At 41.9% G+C, this 19974-nt stretch overlaps 1 protein-coding gene across 13 annotated transcripts in view; it reads right to left on the bottom strand.

The window, feature by feature from the left end:
- Positions 1-8201: 8201 nt before the first annotated feature.
- Positions 8202-19974, bottom strand: part of PER2 (period circadian regulator 2) — a 48921-nt gene continuing 37148 nt past the window's right edge. For all 13 annotated transcript variants that reach the window (XM_074546795.1, XM_014268871.3, XM_074546794.1 and 10 more), the window contains 9 exons: positions 19498-19654; positions 19288-19415; positions 17632-17805; positions 17113-17373; positions 15529-16370; positions 13890-14076; positions 13211-13403; positions 11512-11662; positions 8202-10669 (listed from right to left, as the gene is read on the bottom strand). In XM_074546795.1, coding sequence (XP_074402896.1) covers positions 10520-10669; positions 11512-11662; positions 13211-13403; positions 13890-14076; positions 15529-16370; positions 17113-17373; positions 17632-17805; positions 19288-19415; positions 19498-19654 — 2243 coding nt within the window. In that variant the 3' untranslated portion in view covers positions 8202-10519. The remainder of the gene's footprint in view (positions 10670-11511; positions 11663-13210; positions 13404-13889; positions 14077-15528; positions 16371-17112; positions 17374-17631; positions 17806-19287; positions 19416-19497; positions 19655-19974) is intronic.

The raw sequence follows: 19974 nt of genomic DNA on the forward strand, positions 1-19974 counted from the left end.
CAATCACAAAATGCCACCCAAACCCATGGAGAAGGAGGAAGAAGAAGCTGAAGAAGAAACCCAGGACAGCACCCTGTGCCCTCCATCTTGCTGCCATCCACAACACACTAAAAACCCCAAACCCTCAATTTCTCACCCAGTGATGCACCTGCACTGCTCTCTGTAATCTATTTCACACTTTTGTGGGTTCCAGTCTGTCTTGAAGTGTGGGAAACTTTCTCCATGGATGAGGGTCAGAGTCAGTGCTGCCCTGGGGGTCAGGGCACCCAGAGCAGACACAGCAATATTCCCTGTGTGCCCTGGGGTTGCACAGAGGAAGAACAAAACTCTGAGGCCAGAGCATCTGCTGCCCTCTCAGATTTGTCAAATCTTCCCTACAATCAACAGCTCCTGCTGTTGATTCAAGCCAATGTTTTCTTGCACTTTAATTTGTATCACAGATAAAATTGTAGTAAGTACATTCAAAACAAGCAAAATCTTCTCAGTTTCCCAGGCTGGAGTCTGCTGCCAGACACTCCTCCCTCCATTCTGCATTCAGGCAGTGTGAATTTGACTCCAGAATTAATTAGGGGAGCACTGCTCACGTGTCTCTCAAGGCAGAAGTGTCACTGCCTAACTGAACAGTTCAGCTGAAAAAGACTCAAATTTTACATTCTCGAGTCTCCTTTGATCCAAACATTATGAGACTCAGATGCTGGATGAACCACATGAAGAGCAAGTGCTGATGGGTGAATGTTTGATGCACAAACTCTCCCGGTCCCCTTTGGTCACCCAAAGAGATTTGTTAATCCCCCCCAGCACTGAGCACTCCAGGGAAGGCTCTCCTCTCCCAGCCATGACCCCTCTAACTCAGCCACATGCATGCATTAAAAATTAATCAATGCAAATGAGATGGGCCAGATGGGAAATGAAACATGCAAACAAATATAATCCATGTCATGCAAAACAAGTAGACCAGGAAAGAAAACAGTTCCATGTATTCAAGCATTCTCTGGCTCGGCTGTGGGTGCTTTGTTTATTGTGTTTCCCCTCCCAGCAGAATGGCTGCATCCCTCCTGCCTGCCCTGGGACAGGGATTCCCAGGTGTCACCTCCCTCCTGAGCAACTGCAGCCCCTGCCAGGTGCTTTTGGACCTTGGGGACACAAACAGGGGCATTCCTTGCTCTGGCAGGCCTCTGTCACTATTCCAGTGCAGCACCCACAGGCACTGAGCACAGCTGGGACACCTGGGACACACACCTGTGACACCCAGCTATGACATCTGTGTCACACCCAGCTCCTGGCCCTGAGCTCCCAGCAGTGCCTGCCCAGGCTGGAGGGGTTTTGCTGTGGATCCCAGTTTGTCCCATCTGGGCACACCAGGCTGTGAGGAAATCCCCACTGAGTGCTGCCTTCAGCTTCCTTCATTTCCTCTGGGTGAGAAACCAAACCAAACCCAAACCAACCAAACCCAACCAGACCAGACCAAACCAAATCAGACCAAACCACACCAAACCAAACTGACCAAACCCAACCAAACCAGACCAAACCAAGCCAAGCTAAACCAAGCCAAGCCAAACTAATCCAAACCAAACCACACCAAACCAACCAAACCAAACCACACCAAAACAACCAAACCACACCAAACCAAATCAAACCAACCCAACCCAAACCAATTAAACCAAACCACACCAAACCAAGCCAAACTCAACCCAACCAAACCAACCAAACCAAACCAATGAAACCAAACCAACCAAACCCCACCAAATCAAACAAACCAAACCACACCAAACCAAACCAACCAAACCAATCCAAACCAAACCCAACCAAACCAGACCAGACCAATCCAAACCAAACCCAACCAAACCAACCCAACCAAACCCAACCAAACAAAACCAAAGCTGCTGCTCACTCTGCATCCCCCAGAAATGCAGCAGAATCCTGCAGGGCAATGGGGAGATTTGGCTTTCTGGCCAAAAATAAAGATTTTGAACTCTGGTCCTTTTCAATGCTGAAACACACGCGCCTTCAGCCTGGCTGCATGTCCTGCCAGAGTGTCAGCCATGGCAGGGAGGTGGGGGCTGAGCAGAGCCCAGCTGGTGCTGGGGATTGTTCCTGCAGTGCTGTAGCCATGGCATCCCAGCAGCACCACCTCAAACACAAACCTTCCAGAGGAAGGGCTCCACTTCCCCCGAGCTTCCCCTGGAACAAAAGAAAATCATTTACACAGGGCTTGTGCTCACTGCTTTTGTTCTCAGAGAATGTTGGATATTAAGCATTGTTTGGACAATGATATTTTAGACATTTTTCTGAATAAATCTGCAAAGAGATTCAGGCAGCCCAGTTGCTTATCTGGGGTTTGGTTTTCAAAGAACCCAAAATCTCCAGTGCCTGGACACAGTTTTGATGTGACTCAGCTTCCCCAGAGTTGAGCTCTGTGTTGGCCTGACAGTGCAGCTCAGCACACAGCCCCTCTGCAGCCCCAGCTGCTTTTGCCAAAGCTCTGAACATCACTTTTCCCTGTCCTCCTCAAATGTTTTTTTCCATTTTTTTGTCTAGCACAGGGCAATTCCAACCTTCCCTGTTTTGGCACTTTCTCATTTGTTATGGTCACAGATTACAGAACCACACAGATTCAGCCCCATGTCTTTCTTTTCTGCTTGCATTTTAACAACTCCTCACTTCTTTCCTTTAAACTGTTCCTAAAAGTCCAAACCTCCTCAAGCCTCAAGAGTGATTTCACCTTTGTCTCTTTCTCAAATTCTCTCCAACAAGGAACCCCTGTATCTCATCCAAATAAAGAAAAATTGTGTTTTGCTGTTGATAAAACTGTTTTTTCAAAAGGCAGTCAATGTTAAGCAGTTCCAAAGAGGCAGTGCCCTTTGTTATTATCCTCTTCCTCCAATTCTTTCCTGAAAGTCACAAACCAGAGTGCAACAGCCCAAATGTTTCCAGGAGCTGTCACCTCCTATATATAGCCCAGGTGTCACAGCCCAGCTCAGCCTTATCTACAGCCTGAGCAGTGCACAGACAGTGCTTGGAGGGCTGGGGATACATTTAATTACATTTAATTACAGCCATTTAATTATGGGACAACCTGTTTCAGGTCAGCACTGTGTGTTGAGAGAATGTGCAGAATTTGGGGGAGGCTCTGGCATCCCCACTCCTGGGAGCACCCTGCAGAACAAAGAGCACACGTTGCTCCTCTCAGAGAGACAAATTTGACATCTGACAGTTTTCCAGGTGCTCTTTGGAAATGGTTGAATCTGTGAGTTGGACTGTACGAATGATGAACAATTCCACCTCTATTCTCAGACTCCTCAGCCCAGCTCAGAGCTGCTTTTCCCCCCTGAGTTCCTGGCCTTGCAGGATTTATGGAGCAGAGAGCCCCAACCTGCCCTGCAAGGCACCACTGAGCCACAACCTCTGAGCCTTTGGCCCTTTGGTGCTCTCCAATCCTCCCAAAAAGGCAGATCCACCCTGCCAGGGGAACGAGGGAAGAACAACTCCATAAACTCCACAGGCTCTGAACACTGCATGAGGTGGTAAAGGAGCCATAAATCACCTCATCAAACTAATTCTGCCAGCAATGAAACCTCTACAACCATTGACAGTGTGCAGTCTGCTTCAATTTATATCATTCTGCCATGAAATCGATGGGAGACTATAAATGGTGTTCTGAGATTGAGATACAGACACCTTTATCCCACCTGTTAGCTCAGAGACTATCAGACAAAAAAAAAAAAAAAAAAATTAGAGGCCAAAGAAGCAAACAGATTTTCCTTAAAAATCCAAGCCAGAACTCCCTGGAAATTCTATTATTAAAATTTAAGACCTAAGCATCACCTCATAATGGTAGAGCACATAGAAGGCAGGTATTTTAGGGGGACTGGCAGGACTAATAAAACAATGTTGTGTTTTATATGTGCTCCTAATCGTGTCTTTATAGCTGAACTCATTTAAATTTACTGCTCATGCAATACAAAGTAATTATTTCTAAAATAATAGGAAATTGACTGCCTGACTACATCCAAAGCCTTTACTAAAAGAGTTCAGTAACCATGTTTTTGAATGCTAAAATACAATGGAAGCTAAAGACAATGGAAGAATTTCCAGCTCTTTACACAGTGTGGGAACCCTTCGGTATTGCCATGTGGCTTTGGCAGTTAAAAAATTAAAAATTTCAGCACAATTCTATAACAAATACATTTATACTTGGATTTGTCTCTAAAAGGGAGGGAGGAAAAACATCTTCAGGGCAACCAGAAGTTTTGCTGCCTCAGGGATGCGGGGTTTGGGAAGAGGCAGAAAATCAGAAATCAGATCTGAGCAGAAGGCTCTGCCCACCTCCCCTCCCTGCCCCGAGCAGCTGGGACAAAGTCTGCCCTATTCACAGGCACAAAAAAGGAGGAGGCTTGTAAAGACAACTGCATATGGACACTGGAAATAGCTCCCGATGGCCACATTCCTGCCATTGTCACTGCTGCCCGCGCTGGGACGCACCAGATGCTTCTGAAATGCACAAATTGCAACAGGGGAGATGCTGGGTCTGGCCCAGGCTGGGAGCTCTGCACAGGCACAACCTGGGGGCACAGGCAGGGCCATTATTTCCTGGAGTTGGTTTTTTGTTTGTTTGTTTTTTTGGGTTTTTTTTTTTTTTTTTTTTTTTTTTTTTTTTTGTGGGGAGGGTTGTTTTGGTTTGTTTTTTTTTTTTTTTTTTTTTTTTGGCTAGATTTTTTTGGACTTTTTATGGGGTTTTTTGTTTGTTTGTTTGTTTTGGTTTTTTTGGGTGTTTTTTTTTTTGTTTTGTTTTGTTTTGTTTTTCTTTTTTTGGTTGTCTTTAAGTAAATCGAAACCTCATTTAGCCTAAAAAGGAAGAAAGAGAAACTGCACTAGAAGAGAGCGATTACACTGAACAATGAAAAATAAAAAATTATTCACTTACATACCATTTGATACCGAAATACACTGGTTGGTATAGTAAATGACATGTGTTTTCTCACTGCAAGAGAAAAATAACATAGTTTTATGCCCTAGAATCTCGTATTGCTGCAGAAACAAACTCCATATTTCAGGTCTCTAGGAGAAACAGGAGCTCTGCTCAGCACAAAGTTGTTACTCTGCAATCTAATTAACCATTTTCATAATAAAACCCCTGGTTTGCACTAAATTTAGAAATACAAGTGAACCACAAAAGAATATTTTCCAAAATATGTGAGGGCAGATATGCCAGTACTCAAAATTGAGTGTTGAAGGAGGTGGGAGAAGTTTATTAACAGAGAATAAAGGAAGTGCTGGGCCCAGTGCATTGCCAGCCTGGGTTTGTAGGTGCTCCCAACAAACCTGCAAACACTCACAGGCTCAGAGAGGCGTCAGGAGGAACAGAAATGGCAGAGAGCAGAAAGGGCAGAGGGCTCAGGTGAAACCCTCATGGAAATCCTGTGTGTCACCCCCAGCACTGGAGCTGGAAGGGTTCAGAGCTGCTCCTGCAGACCTGGCTGTGCACAGCCACCCAGCCTCCTCCTGCTTCCCACAGCTGAGCAAATTCAACATTACAGCCAGTGAGAGAAGCTCATTGCTGAATTCATCCTGCACCCTGTGCAAAAAGGCCACAGATTGCCAAGGGAGCAGCTGCTGGCAGCAGAGGGGAAAGCAGCAGACCTTGCCTTAGACAAGAAATAGTCAGGGTTTTTAAAAGGAAGAGCACAGCCAGTAAGATCTTGGACAGAAGTAGAATTCAGTCAGTTATTGGACAGAAGTAGAATTTTTGAAGCAGGCAGTGCAACAGCAACACGAGCAGTTTGCCTTTAGACCACTGTAACAATTTAAAGGCAGCAATAAATTCACTCTATCCTGTTTTGCTACAGAGTGAGGAGCGAGAAGCACACCTTGACAAATCCTGGGATACCAGGAAATCTGAATCCACCCAAAACAAAGGAAAACAAATGAGGTGCAAAGCAGCAGGTCCCTGTGGGGCTGAGGGTGCAGTGCTGCCCCAGCAGAGCTTCCAGCCCAGCTGCAGCAGGTGCTGCTCTCCAAACCTCCTGCACCACAGACACAGCGTTGTCCCCACCCTGCCCATCCCTGCACCTGCCCCACACACGGGGCCTCTTTCACAGTGAAAAGCATTTTCTCTCCAAGTATTTCCACACTGTGCATTATCCACTGAGGTTAAACACTATTCATGTCTGTGACAGAGCCAGAGCCCTGGGGAATGGAGCTCACCACACACACACTGCAGCCTGCTGCAGCTCATGGTTTATCAGCAGACACCAACAGAAATACCCATGATTCAGAGCTGCCTCAGTTTCTACCCAGTGTTGTGTTACTTTTCCATTTGGACAGCCTGGAGAAGTTTGGGGTTTGTTGTTTGGTTGGTATTTGGTTTCAGTGAAGCAGAGACTCAGCTGTTACACACCTCGTGTAGCACCCCTGAAAATAAAGGAGTTCCTGAGCTGTTGGTTACCTTGCTCAATACACTGAATAAATTTCTGAAGCTCCTAAGCACTTATGATCAGTTAAACAGTGGGATTTCTGGAAGTTACACCCACAAACCTTATCCTCCTTCAAGTCATGTTTGTCACTTTGCCAGAAACATGAAACACGTTTCACCATGCTCTTTGGCTCAGAGGTTCCTCAATTCCTTGGGTTCTTTACACCCTTCTTAGAGACAAAATAACCATCAAGGATCTTAATTCTTAGTAAGGACAGCATCTTTTTTTCACCTCTATATTAATGACAGCTGTTAAATGGGCTAAAATTTGGTGCTTTCAGCATTCTGTTTCCCTTTTCCAAGCAGAGCTGATGTTTGCATTCACTGTCATTGGGCCAACAGCTCTTCATATGAATTTCTCATTATCTTATTTAAAATTCAAGCCTCAGAGCTTTCACTTCACATCAAACAATGTCATGGCAAACTCCACAGTGTACAGGAAGCTGAATAAAGACAAACGGGTGGAAATGCTGCCAAGGATAATCCCAGGACAGCAGTGACATCTAGGGGCTGCCAAGGTGGGAGAAACCCGGACAATGGCTCCTCCCAATGACAGAAGATAGTCACCAAGGACGAGTCTGAGAACACCTGAAACCAAGTCTTAAATCCTCCTCTTATTACATTTACAATTGCAAAAAAAATTTCCCAAAAGCAGAAATGAGTGTGAACCATTACCTGGTGGTTTATCCCACCAGCAGAACCTCGGTGCTCCCAAGGTTCTTGTTACCAGTTATCAGAACTTGCAACCCAATGCCAGCACCTCTGGAGTGGCACAGGGTGACACAGGGTGACACTGTGGGTGACACTCAGGTTTGGAGCTCTCAGAGCTCCACCAACCCATCTCTGCTCTCTGACCTGGGCAAGGAACGCGGGTGCTTTAGGACAGAAGTGTTTTCAGACAGACACAGAACTGCACACAAATTTAGGCTTAATTCAGAGGATTGCAAAAAGCCTTGGATAATGTGTTCAAGAGGCATGTTTTAAAATGCAGCTCCTGGCAATTCAGTGCACACCACCACCTCTGTACCCTTGGTGTGAAGGCAATTCCTGTGAGCTGAACTGCTCTGTGGTACAAACACCCCGACTGTGCAGCTTACAGAAGGATCTGGGGCCTTTATGATCAATTCAGCTTGTTCCATTTAAAAAATTCCCCAAACCTCTCACAACACAGCCATGGAGAAAAAGAGTTAATGAAGGGCTCACAGCCTGAGTCCCTCCTGAACAGGAGGAGTCCCAGCCCTGAGCTCAGCACTGCTCACTCAGCACAGAAGGGAACATGAACAGGGCAGCGCTGCAGCTTGGGAAGTTCAGCAGCCTTCAAAGACAACCCCTCACACCTTGAGAGAAGACTGAAAATCACTGCACAGAGCAAATCCCAGGGGCATGACTGCAGCTCTCTGTCCCTGGAAAGCTCAGGGGCTGCAGCTGACACTCAACAAAGCAAAAAGCACCAGAGGTGTCTTGTGGCAGATCTGAACAACACAGAGCCCAACTGCACGTGCTCTTCCAGGACACTGGCACACGATCTCAGAACTCCTCAAGATAAAGGTTCAATCTTCCATGTGACCACTAAACTCAGAAAAGCTGGCAGAAGTTTTACTCGAGGACAGGAAGGCAGAGCTAACATCACAGCAAGCCCTGCTGTCTGAAATACCATCACATACCATCAGTAAAGCACATATTCTGACTTCTTACTTGGAGCAGAAGCCTCAAGGAACAAAAAGGCAACTAAAAATATATCTGTTTTATTTACCAGTTTTCTAAAAAGCAAAGTCATAAAAATTAGTCACAAGTGGCAAAACCAAAATATATTGCACAGTGTACAGAAAACATTGTTGACATGTTGACAAAGTGTCATCACAAATAAATCATCTTACAACAGTTTGGAAAAATTACAGCTTCAGAATCTTATCTATAAATGGAGGCATGTAGATTTAAAGTTACAGGAAAATATTTTAATACCACCCTGTAAATGCAAACACTTTAAGGATGCAAGATTAAGTCCATAAGTAAGCACATCCACAAAATGCTCTAAATATACTTTTCTCTTCCTTTCACTAAGTTATGGTTACAAGATGGTCATTGAAAAAAATAATAAAAGAAATGAGGATAAATAAAAAAAGTCATGGGGAAAAAAGAAACCATGCTAAAGCAAAGAAGTTCAAAGTGGTTGAGAAGTCTTTGAAAATTATTTGTATAATGATGATGCACTCCTTTTATATAAAGCTTTCATTTTTCCCAAACCCTGGTCCATGTTTGTGTCTCCATGTAAAAATGAAATATATTTACTATGCTGGTATAGCTGCACTGTTCCATTGATGATTAAAACATTTAATACATCGGACGTGAACACCAACACTGGAAAATTTCTCATTCACTTTGTATTTACAAATATTTACGTTTGACCTTGCTGAGCTGTTAAAGACAGGCATCAGATCCTGCTGGGCAGTGCTTCACACTACATTTAAATACTTACTCAATTCTTTAAAATTGTGATGCTGCTTGTTTCACAAGCTGACACACTTTGCTACCTGCAGAACCTGTCTCCAGTGCAAATTTTCCAATTAATAACTAATTACTTGAAACAAATTATTTCTTATGCTAAGCCAATACCAGTCACTTTTGCATGTTTTTGGTGCCAGATGTAACTTCACATCCTCCCTGTACAGAAAGAGAAATATTTGTATAGAATGAAAATAACCTTACATTTCAGTGAATAGAAATGTTATCCTACTAAAAAAGGAAATGCTTCCCATGAAAAGTATTTTAAGACAAACATATTGAAGTTAATTGAATTAACTTTCGTCATTTTCCACCCCAAGACTTACAGCTGACATCTGGCAATACAGCAACTAAACTGCTTTAAAGGACTAAATCAGTCCTTTAACTAACCAACACATCAACAGTTTTCTCTCATGTTCTCTTCCCACATCCAACAGACATAAAGAGCACAGGAACATAAAGAACACACATTCAAGTCAATACAATCTCAGAGGCATTAAAATGAAATCTTTGACAGCAAAGGATTCCAGCCACTCTAAATTTGAGATTATGGAAATCAAATAGAGTCGGTCAACACTATTCTCAAAATCACTTCTTTTTTATAAGAACTATCTTCAAATGACAAGACACATCTAATTCTCTCTTGCCACATACAGATTTGATGTTTGTTTAGCCACACTGGAAGAACTGATGGCCAACCTCCTGACAGAACAAGTCAGCAGGAAAGGTGAGAGTTACCCCGAGGTCTGTCTAACAGCCACTGGAGCCTGGCCACCCATCCTCTGTGGTCTTAAGTTTTTTAAATCTTTAAGCATAAGGATTTCTTGAGTAGAAATTTCTCAGAAATTATGCTTCAAGGTAATAACAGTTCATAGTTTTGCAGTGTCCATTTACATAAAAGGCTACAAAGTTGTCTGCAGTCCTCTGTACTTAGACATCAACATGAACTTTAATACCAGACCATCATAGAAAATCAGCTCAACATTCCTTTTAGACAAAAGAAGTTCCTACATTCAAAACTAGAGGAGACAAACAAAGAGGATGGGATCAACTGCTATGAGAAGGGCAAGTGTGAATTGATTTCCTTGAAGGTTATTTCTTGTACTATGCTGGACCACTTCAAATATTAAGAACAATGCTAAAGAGCCACTAAGCAGAACTGCTCAACAACTGATAATGCTGAACCATCACCAAAAGGAGATTTGAAGAACCGTATGTACTGAGGAGATTTGCAGCACTTCTTAACCCACTCTACAAAAACAGTAGGCATCAATGACAGTTTCTATAGTTTATAAAGAAATACTTGAGGCATGTAAGTGCAAAATGAGTCTTTTAAAGAAAAGCTATACCATCTTCAACAATGTCCTTACTGGGAAGAGATTGCCACCATTTAAAAAGAGATTCATTCACAAATGACTCTTCTAGAGCAAGAAAAACACATTTGCTTTTTTGAACTGCATTCATCCAGCTGGATAAAAAGATTAAAACCTCTGTGGATCCTTCACTGTCGTTTTGAAGCAATTTTCAAAACAACAGGCTCAAAGGCTATGTTTGTTCTTCACTGACTTGATTCAGGGAAACCAAGTTGTTGTCTCCACTATCTTCAATCATTTCATTAAGGTCCATTTCATGGATTTCTTCATCATATGAAGTATAAAAATTGCTCTGTATATTGTCCTCACAAAAAATACATTCCTAAAAAGAAAAAAGAATAGAAGCATTCATAAGCAAAACTAAAGAAGCTTTTCCAAGCACCAGTCCACCTGCATGCAATCCTTGATGCCAAGAGAACTTTTTCATCTGTTGCAGCCACCAGATGTATTTTACTCCACAACTTTTCCACACACCAGGGTTTTATAAAGTGCAATAAATCAATGCAAATGCTTGAGAACACAACTGGAAGCAGCTGTGCCACAAGGTAGGTGCTGCAGAGACATTAACACCTCAATTAGGATTCCACTGCAATTCCCTCACACTGACTTTTGAAACACTCATGTGCAAACAGAGCCTCTCTGTTTGACAACTTTTGTGCAAAAAAAGCCACAAGTGATAGAAAGCTTGGGGAAAAGAAAATGCAATCAGGTATTTGTGTCTGAAAAAGCAAAATACACAGACAACAAATAAAATTGCATGGATGCTTTGTTCTTTTGGAGTTTTTTTTCCCTTTCAAGCCATTAAACTACTTAAAGGAATCATAATCCTGATTGAGGTCTGATAGAAAAAAGGATCAGTATATTTTTATGTAGTGAAGTTTCTGCTGTGTTGCTAAAGCATTTCAAACACAGACATGGAAATTCAGAAAGAGGAAGGAAATTTCTTGTACTGTATTCACCAGTACTTTAATTTCCTCCATTGGAAAGGAGATTTATGCTAAATCGAATCAAGCTAGAAACCACTGCATGGAAGTTTAAATTTCTTTTTTGTCTATGCATAATTGACCAAGCTTTCATAGCAACAGGAAAGGAAGAGTCTAACATAGGCAGCTAATAATTTGAGCACTATTATACATGCAAAAGTAATTAACCCACTAAACTTACAGAATTAGCAACAGTTTTTGGCAGTCCACCTTGCTGGATCCATGGATGAACTTCAATAAGCTCTCTTTTTTGTTCTTCTGTAAATTTTGGCTGTAGTTTCTGCATTTGCTTTAATTTCTGCTTATCTTCCTTTAAAACTGTTTCCAAATCCCTAAAATAAAATACATTTAGAAATTGAGCTTCATCAGTTTCTGGGCTTCATGCCTATGTGAGGTCACACAGTCAAATACTAACATTTTTAAAGACTATTTTTGTTCCAGAACGTTATGCTTAGAAACGTTATATGGGAAGAAAATGAAATGTGATTACTCCAGCTGCTCTCTGCATTTGCAGACATCTCTGCTGCCTCACTGTCTTTTCAAATCCCATCAGTGGGAACAGTTTTCCTAGAGCAATTCAGGCAGCAGCACCAGTGAAACCAGCACAGCTCCAGTTTCCCTCTGTGCTGCTGCAGGGCCAAGGCCCCTCCGGTGGGTGGAGAGCCCAGAGCAGACCCTCAATGCACAGCAGATAAAGCACAAGGGGTAAGATGTGTTTAAGAAGGTCACCAAGAATGAATTAAACTTCAGAAAGCAGCTCTGTTTCAGCAGCCAAAATTCCCTCTCCCTCCAAATGCCCTATCTCCATCCAAACCTACAAAAACCCATCCCACAGCAACATTTACGAGCTGTATCCCTCTATAAAAGAAAACCAAAGAAAGCAAGCTCCAAGAAACCCAAAATAATTTCTTTTCTTTACAGGATAGCTAAGAGCAGGTTGGATTTACACTTCACATCTTGGGCACCACACTCTGACAATAAGCTTCATTCTTCTTACCAAAATTTCCTGCTCTTTGGCAGGCTTTGCTGCTTTTATGGGCTACTGGAATTCCCACCTGTGGCTGTCCACACTTCAGACTATAAAAACTGAGAAATGTCAAAGTATTTTTAAAACTAGGGAAAAAACCCCACTAAAGTTCTTACAATGTATTCTTTACTTTCCCCATCATGCCTGTGCTTCTGTATTTTGAAAGCTTGTTTACCTGCCCTTTCAAAGGCTTGTCCTTACTGAAACTTCTCAGAACACCACTCACTGCTCCCAAGAAATATAAACAAGTAGGTTGAAAAAAATAATCCAGACTTGTCACCCCTTCTTCCCCTGTATCTGCTCTTTGCTACTGAAGTACTGAGTTTTTTATATTTTAAAATAAGTTTATTTGATGAGAAGCCTTGTGATTTTTACCTTCTACTTCCTTGTCCTAATTTATGGAGCAGAATGAACACGTGGAAGTTAACAACCCAGAAAAAAATCCACAAACCCAAGAGCAGCATTGCAGTGAATGTGGCACCTCAAGGACAAGAGCCAAGGACTGGAGATCTTCCAGCCAGACCATGCCCAGATCTCAGCACATTCACCAGGGGCTTCTGGGCAAGCAGGAACAAATCACTAACCATGGAACAGCTTCCAAAAAATACACACAGCTCATTTCAACTCAGGAAATTGACCTAAAAATACAGCTAAACCTAATTAAACTATTCCTCCTTCTTGAGAAGTTCTTGTGTAGTGTACAAAACACATAAAGGAAGCAAGAATTTTTCTTGGCACTGAGCTAAATACGAAAACCAGTTTATTTCTGCAGAGATAGAGATTCTTATACATCTTTCCTCCTGAACATTCTGCTGTCCCTGACCCCAGGATGTGTGAGGGGCTGTGGCATTACCTGGAGGGGATCTGGTAAGTCATCATCACTGTGTCATCTGTGTTGGCCATCAGCAGCCAGATGGGATCCTGGAGCACATACTTGATGAAGTGCTCACTTTCCTCCATTTCTGTCTTCATTTTGGTTTTATGGTGATTCTCTGAGGAATCAATGCTGCCAAAGTATTTGCTGGTGTGACTGGTTTCACTGCTACCTGTAAACAGAGATTCAGCATTTCATTATAAACTGGCCAATACATGGATTATCTGAATGTTTTTGACTGTAGAGAAGATTAAAGAGAACTGAATGTGTAAATATAACCACTATTCTAGTTCTTTTTTTTTAAACAGAGGGTATTTCCACTCTTGAGTAACTGCATTAATCTTCTAAAAACTCAAATTCTTAAATAAAATCTCCAGTAATTTTCAACAGAATAATTAGCTCACTTTTAAATTAAAGTTTTAAATTAACATGAAGGAATATGGTCTTTTTATTATTCCTTTATACCTGCATAATGCCTGTTTTACACACACTTAGAAAAGGTTGTGTTCTGTAAATCAAGCACAACAGAAAAACATTTATACAATGCAGTAAGAAAGAAACCAAGAATAAACTATGCAACAGGAGTAAAGATAAAGCTTTTCACTTGCTGTTCACAGTGTTTGCAATGCCAGGAGGGCTGGGGCTGCCTGAGTTTTACCTGTTCTGCTCCCTGACATGCCACAGCCATTGGAGCCAGAGCCCAGGGACTCGGCAGCTGCAGACACCCCGCTCCCTGAGGAGGCTGAGCCAGTGCCTGAGCAGGCATCCTCCTGCAGCAAAATGTCAAGCAGGACACTGGACATGGAGAGCTCATCGCTGTTCTGAGCGTCCATTGGAGATTCAGCCTAGTGATAAGGAGAAAATATGAAATTAAAAAACCCAAACACCAAAAATCGAAGCTATTTGTTACTAATAAATTCTCAGAAATTATGCTTCAAGCTAATAAACAGTTCATAGTTTCACAGTGTCCATTTAAATAAAAGGTTACAAAGTTGTCAGCACTTTTCTGTACTTACATATCACCATGTACTTTAACCCAAGACCATCTTACAAAATTAGCTCAACATTTCTCTTGGGAAAAAAAAATCCTACATTCAAAACTAGAGGAGACAGAGAGGATGGGATCTGGTATAAGAAGGGCATATGAGACAGGCTTCATTTATTAATCCATTTATTACTAAATGTAATAGCTGTATTACTAATTACGTGAATGATTAGTAATAAATCCATTTCACTTCATATTCTAATGTTGACATGATTATTCAAAGACCAATAACATATGCCAAGGAATAATGAATGGTCTGACAGGCAGACAGGGGGTCCTTCAGTAAGACCAACTAAATTTCTCTTCATAAAATTAATAATATAGTTTCATAAGAATGTAAGAAATGTATTTCCTGTTCACTTACACTAATTTTTAACCAAATCAAAACTTGCCTGCAAATCAGTTTCAAGATTCAGTATCAGCAATTAAGGCTGACAGAACTTAGCAAAACATGTAATAATGGAAAGAACTGACTTTACCCTGAACACATTCCTGAATAATGGAAGGAGGCAGCCAAAAAAAAAAAATAGGATGCTGCTCCATCCCATCAGCATTTATAATGATACTCCATGGTGCCTTTAGAAAAACACAAATGATAGTTTACATATTTCTACCATGGAAACCTTTACAGACATATCACTCCAGCTCAATTTATTTGTTAGACTGATTTATCAAACTGAAATGAGCCACAAAATAAAAAGACCCTTGAAGTTACCAAATAGCTCAGCACAGTTTTAGTGCAACAAACAAAACAAAAATGAAGTTATGGTCTGCAAGAAATGATGAATTCTTCATTTACTTTGGTTGCTTGTTTGCAAACACAGATGTGGTTTTAATTTAAATCATCTTCTTTCAGACCACTTACAGATTGTTCTTCCCATGCACACAAATTCACTAGCACAAAAATTCTTGCTAAAAATAAAGTGCTAGTTTATTTCAGTGGTCTTCAATGAGCTTATCCATATCCTTATTTTCTTGAATGAAACGGAACAAAACTCTTTCAGGGTATATTTCCAAGCTTCCTAGTGCAACTTTAGAAGAATGCTGAGGCAGATTTAGTTTTTAAAGGTTGAGGCTATTTTAATGTGTGGACTTCATGTTTTGTTCGGTTTGCTCGAGTCTGAATTTATCAACTAGAATTGTAATGCTCCAAGCATTATATAATTTCTGCCCATTGTTACCAAGTTGCCCTGGAAGGGAAAGGACTGGAAATGAGGATCAGAGGCAGGAGAAGGGAGTGACCCAGACTCACAGGTAAGGATTCCTTCCCGCTGCCGTTGTCTGCTGTGCTGATGTTGCCCATGGCCCCCTCCTCAGCCAGAGCTCCGTGTAACCCTGCTGCAGCCCCGCTCTCTGCAGTTTTTGTGGTTTCCTCCAGCTGCAGGAGGTTCAGGGGAGAGCTGCACCTGGACTGGAAGAGCGGGGGTGAAGCCTGGTCCTGAGGAGGCGGCGACTGCGGAGTGCAGGAACGGGACAGGTCCTGGCGGGGCTCAGGAGCCCTCTCAGGCTCTGCCGGGGGGTTGTACTGGAATGGCTGTGCTGGGAAAAACGCTTGCTGTGGGAAGGGGCTGCCTGTGGCAAAGGGGGGCTGTGCTGGGAACACGGGCTGCGAGGAGAAGGGGGCATGGCCAGGGAAGTTGGGCTGGCCGGAGTAAAGCGTTTGAGGTAAGTTATTGTTCATCTCTGGGTACACGTAGTTGGGGAGCACCAGAGCCACCACAGGGGTCATGAAGGGTGCAGAGAACTGCGATGGCCCCACAGGACAAGTGTTTGCAGAGTCTGGCAAGTGACTGAAACCAGAGAGTGACGTTTCAGGAGCCGGCGGCACCGTCCCTGCTGCTGGGAAAACGGGAAGGGAATAGGCAGGCATGACAGTGGGGAAGGACACTGCTGAGTAGCTGGCCTGGGACGTCTCTGATGGTGACCAGGCTGTGGCGTTTAACCCTTGCAGGGGGAAGCGGTGAGGGAATTTAGCCCCAGAAGTTGTGCTGTCTGAGGATTCCTGCGGTTTGATGCGCTTGGATTTTCTGTTCTTCCCGCTCTTCTTCCACGGCTGATCCGCTCCTGACGTGGCGTTTCTCTGTCCACGGCCACCTGCAAAAGGAAAAGGTGTAGGAAAGGTTATAAGAATGCAGCTCTACAAGACCTATATAACTATTTAAATTAAAAAATTAAGATAAAAATCTGAAAAAATGCTTAGCAGTGTCTGACTCCTGTTCCAAGTCAAATCACTACCCAAATGAGAACAAAGATCATATCAAGCACTTCTGAAAATGCCATTCAGAGCTCCCAGGCCTAATAAACAAAACAATCTCACCACTACTGCTAGTCTCTGCCATTTCCATCCTGCTGATCATATTATTACCTTAAAGGCAACAATTATCGGATTGTCTCACCAATAACACAACAGTGGAATGGGGAAAACTGGAAAACAAAGGAGCTGAAAACAAAACAAAACCACAAATCTGAACAAAACACAGATGGCAAGACAGAAGGGAAAGAAAAGCACGGGAATACAAGCACAGATACAGTAAAGCAAACATTCTAAAGAAGGTTTTTTTGTCCCTTGAGAGTAGATGCATGACAGTAATGGTATAGAGAACAGACAAAAATCAAAATATTAGTTACTAAAATGTCCATTGTGACACTAAAAGCAATATTCCACTTTAATGTTTGAGCAAGATTTGTCAGAACATTTTTCTGCAGGTTTTGAAAATAGCATGCAACTGTCACTGTTCACACTGGCCCCACAAAACCACTAAAAATAGAAATGCTCTCCCAACAGGATCTATTTTCTATATAAATACAAGTTTTATGGTGAAAACTATTGCCATACCACGTTCAGCAGGCCGTCCTTTTGGCTTATCTTGTAAGTAGTAATTGCAGTGTGATTGAAAAATATTGAATCTCTTTATTTCTTTGAATTTGTTCAAGAAGCTCTGCTCCTCTTTTTGTGTATGCACTGCAAGCACTTCCTTTGTAAGTCCCAGTTTTTTAAATGGCTCCTTCTCTTGATTTATGTGGGCAGAGCTGGATGGAGGGGCAAGAAGTTGGCCATCTATGATTTCTGCTCCACTTGGACCATCTTCTATCATTTCTACAAGAAAAGAAGGCAAAATACTCAAGATGAAGCAAAGAAAACCCTGTACATGCATTTTTAAGGTATTACAATTCTGTAATAATTTTGCTGCAAGTTTAAGATTACACATTCCATCCTGATTTATTCCATTTCCTAAAGGCACTTTGGCTGGAAGAAAATATAAGTCATGAGCAGACATCAGCTGTTCACATGTCTGAAATTTGAACTTGCTAGTACTTTCCATCTTGAAGAAAAAAAATATTAGCAAAATCCTACCTAATTCAGGTTGTGTTTTTTTGTCTCCAACATGAACAATGGTGCTGCTGTAGCTGCACTGACTGGTGAGGGACACAACACTTTCAGGCTTGCCAGGTAAAGCCAAAGATGTTAAGTGAGCACCAACCACTGGGGGACCACTCGATTTACCAGATGCCTTCAGCACAGCAGGATCTGTTAAAAGAAATAAAGCTACAGCTTACTGAACATAAACAAGAGCAAATTCAAGTTACATGCTGCTAGGGCTGCAAAGCAGTAAAGGCCAAAGTGTGCTTGACAAGACAAAAAAGTGAACTTTTTACTTTATACATTCCAGGAATAGAATGACTGTGGAGCAACAAATGCAATCCTCTAAGCCCATATACAGCCAAACCAAACCTTTCAAATAAGGGATATTTTGCTCTTTTTCTGGTCTTTCACTCTTCTTTCATGGCACAATTCTGGAAGAAATTTTCTAGCCTCTCCCAGCCCAAGAATAAGTTGCCCCAGGTCCCACAGTGTTGTACACTGATTTCTTTCATTAGCTGGTTACTGTAAGAGCTTTGTTTTGAGCATGCAGCTATTTAAAATTCTCTCCCCTGAAAGCTACACGCAGTAATCCAGCAGAGGTCAGAGTAGTGCCTCACAAAACAGCATTAAAACATTCCTGCTCTCATAGGAATACTTCCATAACACATATTTAAGATCTAAAGTTTGCGTTTTTCCTGACTGGTGACTTCAGTCATCAGTGCAGCAAAGAGCTGGTGACCCACATCATCTCCTGCCCACCAGAACCACAGAGACTCCAAATTACAGCATTTCAATCCCTGCTGGAGGACTCTTTGTTCCTGGTCTACTGATACCTTCTAATTTGATTCTAAAAGCTGCATTAGTACTTCTTTTTGAAGCTCATCAAATAGCCAAGATCATTCCCACAACCAATTTTTGAGAAACTCCACTGGACACTGTCCCTTCAGCCTCAGATAATGACAAGGTAGAATGAGCCAATCTCTCATTTGCATGCAGCTCTTCACCAATCTCACAGTCCTTGGATTAACCAGTTACAAATCTTCACTCAGCTCCCCATCCAGACAAGGGACTGTGTAAATACTACATCTGAGGCCTAAAAAATGAACTGAATGTTTCTGTCTGCAGCAGACTTTTCAGACAGCTTGCCTCAGTAATCCCCAGCTTTTTGTCTTCATGGATGAACACTGGGTTCTAACATCTTACAAAACACAGAACAGTCCAATGCTGCATTTTACCTTCTCTTGTTCCTTTTTTTTAAGCAGAAAACTAAGATGTGTATTTTTGTTGCAATTAATTAGCTGCTAGGTTCTTCAGCTGATTATTCTTACAAGTCCTAACTGTGAAATAAACTTCCTACATTTGATAATGATTCAAGTCCTGAACCTCAAAATCCTACTGTATTTTGCACAGTACAAATTAAGTTTATTGCATCTACAATTCAGATATGCATATGATATGCATCAACTGCTAAGTATTTTAATTGTAAGGAATTATATTAATGCTAAAAGTTAAATCACCACCATCAAACCCAGAGAAAGAAGCTATGAGGTCATGCCTAAGATTCACTTGTCATTATTCTGCAAAGAAGTAGCATCCAATTGCCTGCCAGCACAACTCAGCTATGAGAAAGCTGTGATGTAGAGTTACCTCCCAAAGGCTGGATAGAATTATCAGCTGCTTTTGGCTCATGAACTCCAGAACTCAGTGATGCAACACTAGTTGAAGGCTCACATTTTCTTTTTGCTGTACCAGGCACATTACAACTCTCCAAGTACCTAAAATACAAAGATTTAGCAATATTAGACATTCTAGTCCTGTGTCCAGAGGTCAAGAGTAATTTACTCACAGGTTACTCACCTGATGACACTGTCCAAACAGCTGATCTGCTGATAGGAATACACAGGTTGTTCTTTCCAAGCCAACTCTTCAGTAGTCACATTTTTTGGAGCAACTGTTCCTGCAGTATCCTTTCCCCCTGCACCTTTCACCTGGCCACCAGCAGTATTCTGTTTTTCTGTGGAAAGAGATACTGCTATTATGCAATAAGACATTAAATCCTTACAAACTCCCCTAAAAGCAACAGTAGTAAAGGTTTTTCAGTTCTACATGTTTAGCAGCTCACAAATTAACCACTGTAACGCACCAATAAATGAATACTATGGAAACATTTTCCTGTCCTTATGGGTGCTTGGAGTTATAAAGTTTAATTAGATTGCATATGGATCCAAAGAGAATAGACACTATGGCTGTAAGAAAATATAAATAATTAGGGCTGAAACCCACTCAGGATGAGGACAACTCTGGCGCTCACTTAAATTATTTCAAGACAACAGC

The sequence above is a fragment of the Zonotrichia albicollis genome, chromosome 9, assembly GCF_047830755.1.
Source record: "Zonotrichia albicollis isolate bZonAlb1 chromosome 9, bZonAlb1.hap1, whole genome shotgun sequence".
In the NCBI taxonomy this organism is placed as follows: domain Eukaryota; kingdom Metazoa; phylum Chordata; class Aves; order Passeriformes; family Passerellidae; genus Zonotrichia; species Zonotrichia albicollis.